General features: G+C 53.1%; 2 protein-coding genes across 2 annotated transcripts in view; both read left to right on the top strand.

The window, feature by feature from the left end:
* Positions 1 to 441: 441 nt before the first annotated feature.
* On the top strand, positions 442 to 4,592 carry MAVS (mitochondrial antiviral signaling protein). The gene is given in 6 exon segments (XM_009882549.1): positions 442 to 558; positions 679 to 865; positions 1,244 to 1,476; positions 1,911 to 2,499; positions 3,245 to 3,399; positions 3,909 to 4,592. Coding segments are annotated over 6 exon segments (1,965 nt in total).
* Positions 4,593 to 9,055: 4,463 nt separating this feature from the next.
* The window catches only part of PANK2 (pantothenate kinase 2), a 17,937-nt gene continuing 16,306 nt past the window's right edge, over positions 9,056 to 10,686 (top strand). Inside the window, exon 1 of the mRNA XM_009882550.1 lies at positions 9,056 to 9,122. Coding sequence (XP_009880852.1) covers positions 9,056 to 9,122 — 67 coding nt within the window. The remainder of the gene's footprint in view (positions 9,123 to 10,686) is intronic.

A 10,686-nucleotide genomic window follows, 5' to 3' on the forward strand; every position in this document is an offset into this window, starting at 1 on the left:
GGGCCCGCCGTTTCGCCGGGAGAAGGAGGTTTATTGCTTCTCCTCCGCCGTCCTCGCCCTTCGGCGGGAGGCCGCGTCGCCCGGGGCCTAAAGCAGGATCCCAGGCTTGTCCCCACGTCGCCTGGCGGGACCGGGCTGGGCTGCCCTCGGCCGCAAAGAGGATGCGCGTAAATACGGGCGGGGCAAGCGCCGGAGGGATAAGTTTGTGAAAGCAGAGTCGAGAGCTGAACTTTAACCTGAGGGTTTTTTTCTCTCGGCGTTTCCCGTCCAGGATTTCCCCCTGCGCCCATCGCCGCTGCCGGCGAGTTCGAGTGTCGGTGCGGAGGGGTCAGGCCGCCCCTGTGGAAAAGCCCAAGCGCCTAGAGAAAAGCCACGCGTTGCCGGCAGCCCTCCGCTCATCTTAAGTCTTTCTGTCTGTCTCACGGCAGGTGCTGAGCTAGGATGGGTTTTGCCGAAGACAAAGTGTACGACTACATTTTGAAAAACCTCAAGAATTTCAGGAACATCCGTGTGGCGTCGCTGGCCGATTCCCTGAGCTGCCTGACTGATGCCGACAGAGTAATTCCCTGCTTTCCTGAGCCCTGCCGGGCTCCTTCTCCAATGTATAGCTCAGGCAACATATAGCCACCTTACTTCTAAGCCAGACCCTCTCTTAGATCCGCTGTTTGTTTTGTTTAGGATGAACTTCATGCCCGGGAGGAAATGCGAGGGAGCCAGGCGACAGTCTATAAGTTTTACCAGCACCTGAAGTGCCGGCAGGGCTGGGTGCCAGATCTCATCGACGCGCTGCGCCAGAACAACGCGGGGCACCTGGCTGATGAGCTGCAGCATGTATATGACTCCTGGCAAGCCCGTATGTAGCCTTGTCATCTGTGGGTGCTGCCCTGGGGGTCTGGTGGAGACTCAAACCTCATCTTCTGGTGTGCACTGAGCAGCTGGCCTCTCTCCCTGCCCTGGCTTTGCAGGGACCTGGGGGTGTCTGTGACTGTCCCTAGGGATGTCCCTCACTGCGGTGACATGCCTGAGGATGGCACGGTCCCTGTTTGGAGGTGCTTGGGTTGGCAGTGGGCCGGGTTTCTTGCCTGAGGGAAAATGGGAAGGTGAATTAAGGGGTGCTGCAGGCTTGGCCCATGTGGGAACAGAGCAGGGGCACGCAAGGGGCTGCCTCAGCCCCACAGTCATCCTCTGCCTCCTCAGCTTTTCCCTTGACATCCCCACTCATGAACTGCCTTGGCTTCTCCAGGTTCCTCAGCTCCTGCTACTGCCTCCTTGCCTCCTGTGGCCAGCAATTGCCGTCCCGCTGTCTCCTCTGTCGGTGCCCAGATGCCATCCCCAGGGCTGAACCCTGCTCCGGGTGGCCCGCTGGCTGAGCAGCCACACCAAGACCTGCTCGCTGGGAGCCGTCTGCCTCTCCTGCCCAGTGATGCCACCGCTGCTAGCACAGACCTGGATGCCAGGGCCCCGGTGCAGGAATCGGTGAGTGGGGCGTGTGTCAGACTGGGACACAAAGATTCCTTTTGGACTGGAGTGTTGGTGTAGTGGGCCGTGGGGAGCCTGTGGTAAAGCCAGGGCTTGTTCAGGAGCACCCCAAGCAGCCTCTCACTACTGATCTCTGCTGCATGCTTGCTGTATCTGGTAACTTACAGCCTACATACGGCCCTATAACTGCTCCCCTTTCCTGTTTCCCCTGCGTGGGTGGGAGTGCAGGGTCCGCTGTGTTAGTCCAGGCTCCCCTCTGTAGCCCCTGACCCTGTGCACACCTCCTGTGAGCCCTGTAATGGGTGCCAAGGAGAGACTCTCTTCATCACCAGGCTTGTGTGGGTCACTGGTTAAGGGTTTGGGGCACCCTGTGGTAGTCCTAGATCCCCTTATCCTGGCACACCGATTTAACACAGCTCGTTTCCTTCCAGCTCCCCAAAAACCTCACAGAGAAAAAGAGTGCCTGGCCACCTCTGCCTATGAGCACGGTCCATGATGGAGCGAGTGATGGGCGCAGTGGAGACGGACATCTCCCGCCCCCCACCAAGGCCATGCAGGTGGCAGCGGGGACCCCTGTGGCAGCCAGCGTGGCTGTGCCATCAGCTGCCTCTCCTGAGCAGGGCCGGGACTGGCTGAGCCGCCAGCAGCACCCGGTGTGTGTGGACAACGGATGCTTCGGAAACGCCAACCACTTGCACCGTGGTGCGCCGGGCTTGGGTCTGGGCAGGTCTTTTCTGCCAAGGGATGTAGGCGTTGCTCGCAGCCCTGAGCAGCCCAGGAACGAGCCCGAAGAGGACTTCTACGTCTCCACTGAGTCACCCCCGAGGCTGGAGGAGACCGCTCGCAGCGGGGGGCAGCAGCCCCCAAACTCACTGTCAAAACCACAGACTGTGCCCAGCTCCGAGCATGGCAAGCCCCCAGGTAGCTTTGTGGATGTTCTTAGTCCCCTCCTCATACAACAACAGTTTGATGCAGAGCAGAAGCAGGCCAGGATGCTGCGAGAGCACAGGGGAGATGAAGGTGGGTTTTCTTCCCAGCAGTTCTGTGTAGCCACCCTGCTGATGGGGAGTAGGGTTGAAGGTGCTGTCAGATGCCTCCCCTGCTTAATGGTGAGGATGGAGAGTGGCAGAGAAGGTGTAGGTGTGGGGTAGCACCCTGCCAGGAGGCCATAGGGACCCTCCCAAAGAACGGTGGTAGCTGTGGCTGTTGGTACAGGACAGCCCAACATTGTGTCTGCCTTTGTGGCCCATGAGCACTCACAGAGGTGCAGAGAACAGGTCTCTGTGCTCTTCTCTCCTGTCTCCTGGGCTGCAGTGATCTCCAGGAAGAGAGCGAGGTTGGGTTGTGCAGAAATCCAGCCTGGCTGCTTGTGTTCCGCTGATGTTCCCTCCAGTTGTTGTTGCTCACTATTTTGGCAGAACATCCTGACCAAGACTTGGCAGAGGCACTTAATTCATTTCCGATGTAAAACATCCCGGTTGAATGTCTCTGCATCCCCATTCCAGCAGCCTGGGGCCACCCCGCTCTCGAAGGGAGGAATAGATTGGAGGTGTGGGCTTGGCTGGTGCTATCTGGTTTCCTGTGAGAGCTTTGGTGCTGTGGCAGAGCCAGGGCCATCCGGGCAGCATCCAGCGGCACTGGATCCCGCTCCCTGTGTGACCTTCTCAGCTCTGGGAGTATCCTATTGCAGCATCCTTGAGGAAGAGCAAAACTCACCTTTTAGGTCTCCTGATTAATGCAATACGTTTTGTTTTGTCCCTGACAGATGCTCAGGTGGAAACAACCACCCCAGTTGCTACCCCTGCACCCAGAGGTGCTTCCCCATCCTGCGACACCTCCCTGAAGCCTCCTGTACAAGAGAGAAACCTGCCTACAGCGGAGACGGCCAGCAGCACTCCCTCCATGTTGATAAAGGAGAAAGTAAGTGACCCATGGCCACTTGCATTTCATTCAGGTCCTTGTGAGCTCCCCCTGGCTGGGAGATTTTCTGCTGTAGTGTAAGATTTTGAGCTGGTGGTGAGTTTATTCGGGGCTTTTTTCCCCACTGTTCATGTCCCTGTCTGGACGCCGCATTTTGGAGCATGGGACAATGGAGCCAAAGTTTATCAGGCTTTGACTTCCTATTTCCCCTCCTTGATTTGCCAGACAGTCTCTTCACTTCCTGGTGCCTCTTTCCACCCCGCTCCTCACTGGTTGTATCTCTTTCCTTCCTGTATCTCCCCCAAATCCCAAAGGCTCCCTGGAGCCCCAGCACTTCCCTGCCCCGCTCGCTCTCCCAGGCCGCAGAGTTACCTGTGACCCAACCTTGCTGTTAGTGGCTGGAGATGTGGTTGAGTGCTGAAGTGGGCTTGTCAGGTGACATGGGTGCCTGAGACCAGGCCAAATGGGGGCTCCCTGTGGCACTCAGCCCCTCTCCTTGTCTCCCAAAGGTCCTCCCGGCCTCGGTGGACTTTCTCCCGACAGTTGCACGAAGCTTTGAAGGTCCGTCTGGGAAGACGGCACCCCTGGTGAGCTCTGCCACGAGCATCTGGGTGCCTTGCAGCAACGTGGAGAGGGACGTGGAGCTCAGCAAACCTGGTGTCCTCCTCTCCGTGGCTGGAGAGAGCCCAGAGGCAACTGGCAGATGCCCGAGCTCTCGGCCCAGCAACCCCCATTCTGGGGTGTCTGATAGCCTCACCTTCAGCAGTGACCCGCTCATGGTGAGCACGGATAGCTCGAGCTCAGGAGGAGCTCTCTCCAGAGTTTCCTTGGGATGCCTGGCTCCAGCACCTCATGAGGACCCCAGGGGAGAGGAGGCAGCTGGAGCACGCAGAGACTCCTGTCCACCTCTGAGCTGGAACAACACCTCCCTGGGCACCCATGAGGTCCACGTGGACCATGACCCCAGCGTCCATCTTGGGGCAGGCGGCGACCTCCGAGATGGAGCCGGTCCCCTTGGAGACCCTCCAGTTTTTCACTCAAACAAAGGCTGTGGCACTGCGACCAGCTCATCTCCAGGCAAAGTCCCCCCAGGGGACAGCAATGGACTGTCCCTGCCATACATCGTTCTAGCTGGGGGCATTGCTGTGATTTCAGCTGTGGCATTTATGGTGTACGCTCGATTGCAGAAATAGTGCTGGAGTGGATGGGATGCCACAACCATCACTTAGCCAGGGCGATTCCTCTTCGTAGCAGGAATTTGGCTAAGGCATTCGAAGCCTGAAGAGCAGTGGCGGGGGGGGGGGCAGTAGGGACGATGTTAAATCTCTTTCTGGAAGGTTTTGCTGGAAGGAGCCTTGGTTGCGTGATGCTGTTGTGTTTGGGTCTGTTACCCCCCATTTCCCAAGCATCTTCCTCTCTGTAGCCTTCTCCTTTTACACCCATAGAGAGGGTCTTGCTCAGGGAGTGATCCCTTGAGTCAAAAAAGAAAGTCCTCATGGTGATTCTCCACATCTTCCTTGTTTGGTCCCAGAGAAACATGTCCTGGTGGTCCAAAGGGTGACCCCCTGGGTCCCTCCAGGCAGTGCAGCGAGGAGAGGTTTTGCAGATGTCCTGTAAAAGTAGAGCTGATTTTGTTGGCTCTGTTCATCTCAGCTTGAAAATGTGCCTGAGGGTCTGTGTAGCAGACTTCACCAGGTGCCTCATGTTGAATTTGCCTTACTTGGTGTCTCTGGCTCCGCTGCTAGGACCTTGGCTCATTTCTGCTGCTCCTTTCCCTCGGTGTTAGGTCCGCAGGCAGGACCCCAGTGCAGCAGGTCACACTGCCTTCTGGTCATTCATGCCAAGAGATGTCCCTGTGGTGAGAATGCACCAGGCCAGACTGCAGGCGAGCTGTCCCCTCTCCTGGGAGCTGTTGTCCTGCTTTGGTGCTTTGCTTTGGAGCATCCTCCCCTGGTCCTGAGGATCAGGGATGGGCTCTGGGATTGATTCATGCAGCGCTGACACCCTGGGGATGAAGCTGAGGGTCAGGAAAGAGCCACATCTAACCAGCTTTCTCAGGGATCAATCTCATTTCACCCCCCTCCAAGCAGTGAAAGGGGGTTATGCTTTAAGAGGAACATTTCATGCGATGCCAGCATTCAGCAGATTTGGTTCCACACAGGGTTGTTGGGCATCTTTGATCTTTAGGCTGTATTTTTTGAGGCTGGCTAGGAGAGTGGATATAGTTCTTGCCTCTCCTGACACCTGGTGCTATGGGATAGGAATATAGGAAGCTTGTGTCCAGGCTGAGACACAAATAGGATCGACACTGTGCACTGCAGGGAGGTCATACGCGGTGGTCGAGATGCTCTGGGTTATCTTGAAGGTCTCATTTAAAATTGCAGCCCATAATTTCCCTGCTATCCCCAGAGATGAGCTTGGAGCGCTAGGGGATTGGGCTGCAAGATTTCAAAGATAAAATCCTTAGACACAAATAAATATGCCCAGCTTCCCCCTGCCCAGGGCAGCTTCTGGGGACAGAAGTGACCGTGCTCAGTTGCTGTTGGTATGCATTTCTAACTCTAGGCAGAGTTTAGTGATCCCCAGCTGTGCTGTCCACTTCTGTCGCTGTTACTGCAGGTTGTTTACCATCTCTCATCTACTCCCTCCCAAAAACACAGGGGCACAAAAGTAACAAAGCTAGTTATTTTGTAGTTAGAGTGTTATTGTAGCCAGAGGCTTTTTATTTTTTTTAAGCTCTAAAGATGCCAGTGTAGACTTTTGCGGTGTTCCACCCTCCTGTGATCTGCTGTGGGGCAACAGGGGAGCTGTGGCAGGAGGCACGACTGAGCAAAACGTTTGGTGATCTGGTGGTGGATTTGCACAGCAGAAGGCTCATGCCATGGGCTGGCACGGTTTGAATCCGGCGAGCCTGCAAGAATACCGTGGGCATTAAAACTGTTGTAGTGGTCTGGTGCTGATGGCCGGGCTGCACTCCTAATCCAGGCTGTTGCTTCTTCCATGCTTTACTGTGTCCAGTAACTTACTCCTGCTGGATTCCTTCCATTTGGCACAGCTTCCCGAAATACGAAATACGACCTTCCTGCTGGCGGATGAGTGGGAGGGAGATGAGTGCCTTGATGCCTGGCTGCAAAGTGCCTGGAGCTCAGCCTGCAGTAGGAAGGGTCCATCAGCCCCATGATGAGCCAAACGGCTGCTCCTCCCTCCTAACACATCCCCTTTGCCCAAAAATTCAAGAAGTGCCTCCTTTAAACAATAAGGACAATAATATGCAATAGTGAGGTGCTGATTTTGATCTGATGGGGCTGCTCTCCAGGTGTACTTGAGATGTTCATTGTTTGCTCAGTGCCTAGCGCTTTATCCATCAGAGGAAGGGACAGTGCTTTCAAACACCTTTGACCTCCTCTGCTGGGAGAGGGAACGCAGGGGCTGTTCTCCCCGTTTGAAGATGATGTCGTAACTTGTCTGAAACCTCCCCGCAAGCAGGGAGAAGGACCTGAGATTCCCCATCAACAGTGCCCAGTGAGCTGTTTTTTCTCCTCAGCTTTCATAATTTTGTGAGTGAGGGCTCTGTAGAGACCTGTCTCTTCCCTGTGAAAGCTGCAGTTTTCAGCACTAAGAATTGCTCTATATTTGCAGTGGGTAAGGAAATGTCCCCAAATCCTTTCACCTTGTTAAAAAGCTTATGTTTACTACTGAATATTGCACCAGAGTCCCCATCCCTGGAGATATTTAAGGATCACGTAGATATAGTGCTTGTCAGTGTAGGTTAATGATTGGACTAGATGATCTTACAGGTGTTCTCCAATCTAGGAGATTCTGTGAAATAAAGCAAAATACATCTCTTAAAGCAGAATACGCGAGCCTGCATAACCACACTGCAGAATCCATCCCAAAATTCAGTAAAGAGAGGGGGCGTGTGCCTTCACATGCTTTCTGCGTGATTTGGAGGAAGTCTGTGAGATCCCAAACCAGCAGCATCCGTACCAAGGCCCTCTTCTCTGATGCTTTACTCACCTACGAAATTCTTCACCTGAAATTCTTCACCTGTTTTCCCACTACTTCTTAGCAGTGGCTTGTATGCTTTGCCTTTTCATGTTGAATCATTCTTGTGAAACAGCTGGTTTATCACCACTTCAGACTCGATAAAAGCACACGTTCAGCTTTCTGCTGTGAAGTGCCGGTATTTTCACGGTTGTAATGTAGCACTTTAAAAGCGAGATCAGCAGGTGAACCTGCAGGAGGGAACTGTGTCCCCGCAAATCTTTAAAAAAAAAGAAAAAAAAAAAAAAGCCTTTTACTAACTGTATAATAAAATTGTTTGCCACTTCACACTCAACTTTTGAGGTTGCTGTGCGCATTTGTAAGATAAGAGGGACAGATAACAGCTTTTGAAGCTTCTGTGGAGGAAGGAGTTTTCACGTAGAAGTTGGCTGGAGAATTTAATCACGTAACTTACCTGCTCAGGGAGTGGAGGCTGCAAAGAAGGATCTAAAGAGCCTTGCTCTGCTTTTTTGGGGGCATTGCTCAAGTTCATGCACCTTGATTTTCCCATTTAAGAAGACAGGTGCTTTTAATTAGAGAAGGCTGTTGGTACAACTTTTGCCATATACAATTTCAAGCGACTCTGTCAGTGGGAGTTGGACTGTTCCCTTGCTGTGGAGCTATGTTTGGATTTCCTGGAGAACTCTTGCCTGCATATCAAGAAGAGTCTGCTGGGAATTCAGCTTCCTCGCTTCTTCCTCCTCCTTGGCCCGTCTCTGGGGGCTTTGATCTTTGGGGTTGGGTGTTGGGCATGTCAAGGTGACACCTCCTGTTCCAGTATCCCAGAGACTAGAGGTGACCTCCTAGAGTTTGGGGGTAGGTTCAGATAGTGCCAAGAACGACTGAATCTACATTCTTCTCTCTGGTGAAAGAGGCAGGTAAAGCCTTCTCTGTTGCTTATAGCGACATCTGGATCTGTGCTGGAGGAGCAGGAGGTTTATGAAACTGTTGCCAGAGGAAATGCTTTGAAGGGCACCACTGGCAGTGACACAGCGAGACTGAGGGCATCAGTCCATATCAGGAAGAGGTGGACAGGATTTGGGGACAGTTTTCTGTCCTCTTTTTGGAGCAAGCACAGTTCCTGGTCTAGAGGATGTCCACCATGGCACGTCATAGGAAGCCTAGAGGTTCAGGATGAAGACGGGGAGGGTGGTTCTCAAGGCAGCGTATAGCTGAGCTGCGGAAGTCAATCTCCTCAGGATGTTGTGGTTGCCAAAGATGAACCAGACAAGTTCTGGGAAGAGAAATGCACTAAAGGTTTTTAAGCAGAGGTCTGAGCTGCACACTGTTGCAAGCTAGAAGAGTGTTTGGGAGAAACAGGGCCGTAGGCAGCTGTGGCTGAGTGGTGGCAGACTGGCGGGGAAGGGACTGGATGTAACTGGGTGGACACCATAAGCAGATGTGTGCTGAGGTGGACAGTACACACCAAGCTCAGCACATTGCTCACACTTCTTCCTCTGTGATCCAGATTGCTTGAATCAGATCCTGGGATCTTGTACAGAAAAGGGATCTGGGCCACCTTTGCCACCTTGGATTCAGGTCTGGTGTGCAGCAGTGTTTGTTCCCTGTGTACTACTCCTCATCTGCTGAACAGCTTTGGGCTTGGCCTGACATGCAGAAAAGAGATGCCAAGATCACCAAAACCACTATTGTGCCCAGCTCCAGCTCACCCCTCACTGGTGAGGGAGCCCTAGGGGTGAGCCATTCTGCAGCGTATGCCTTTTGGGGACATGTATGAAGCAGCATGATTGAAACAGCTCTTTTCAGTAGCGTTACATGCCCTCTCCATGCTGCCTTTTACAGAAGAGGCTCCCGAGGGCTCTGCTGTGTATTCACGGCTGAGACAGACTGCTAGCTCTCCTCGCTTTCTGCTCTCCCAGCTAGAATTCTTGACGTACAACCCAGGTATATGAAACACATTCAGGCAGCGAAGCTCAGTGTGTTTGGTTTTAAACAAAATGAGGGCAGCACTTTTTTGAATAAGGGTTATTTTTATTCAGAGAGGTTATGCTTTATCTCCTATCGGTACCAACCCCATTTATATGCTTCCTGCACTTGCCTAACAGGATATTAAAATTACACAAATGAAATTTGACCCATGTCTTTGCCTTGTTTTCACCACAGCAAGCAGAATTCAGCAAATTCTTACTGAAATTATTACACCTTTTTTGAATGTCAGTCGCTTATCCCTTTGGTATCGAATTAATGCCTGAGGATTGTGGTGAGCTGAGATTAACGCGATGCAGGTGAAGAGCACCGTGGGTTACTGGGTTGCAGTTCCACACTTGGCCGTGCTCTAGGTATGTAAGACATCAATTAACATTCCACCTAGGAACCTCCATTGTGTTACAACGGGAGCTGTTATGGTGTAATATAGTCTGGGAGTCTGTTTTCCTCTTGAATGTCATCCTGTTGATCGCTGCTTGCACCCCTCTTTATGGTCGCCTCAATTTTTCTACTGCCTGGATGGCTCCTGCTGCAGTTCTTAGCTCAGCATTGATAAATGTAGGGCCAGCGTTTAAAGAACAGGATGCATCAGCACTTAAATTACTTAAATTAACTTAGATTATGTTGTGATTTATATGCGAGCTGGATTGGGTCTGATTGGGTTGGATGTATCCCGAATCTTTGACCCTTGTTTCTTTGTCTCTTCTCCTGAATCTCCTATCTTGGCTCCCATTTTGTTGTGTTTGTCCTTTCTACTGAGCTTGCAAGATCTTTGAAGAACTTGAGTGTTTTCACCTGCCCTTACTGGAAGTGGGAGTTTGGATCCAGCTTGATCTCTGAGACCTTGTGAAGGGGAAGGGGACTTCTTTCTGCTGTCCGTCTGTCTCTTCCTCTGTGGGAGGGAAACCTTAGCCCTCCCCAACGAGGCCAGAGACCTGCTAGTTGTCCTCCAGGATGTGTCGAGCTCAGAAACATCTGATTCTGTTTCACTTCATGTTAGTGCTGTTATTGTGGCCCAGAGAGGCGGCCTTCAGAGACGAGGCTTTCAAGCAGCTCTTTGGGACAGAGCGTCCTCACAGGCAGCACCAGCAGTGACAGGCTGGAGCTCCCCAGAGATGGCTAATGAAGGCGGAGCTGGAGGAAGGGGTGAGCTGGGGGTGGGGAACGAGGTTTAGGCCCCAGGCCTAAATGGCGCCAGGCTGGCCCTGCGCTGCCGCCGAGGGAGGGCCGCGGGGGAGGCCGTGGGGCGCAGGCCTGACATGGCAGGGGGGAAGGGGGCGCCGAGCGGGCCCCCAC

The sequence above is a fragment of the Charadrius vociferus genome, unplaced genomic scaffold (genome assembly GCF_000708025.1).
Source record: "Charadrius vociferus isolate BGI_N301 unplaced genomic scaffold, ASM70802v2 scaffold213, whole genome shotgun sequence".
Taxonomy (NCBI): domain Eukaryota; kingdom Metazoa; phylum Chordata; class Aves; order Charadriiformes; family Charadriidae; genus Charadrius; species Charadrius vociferus.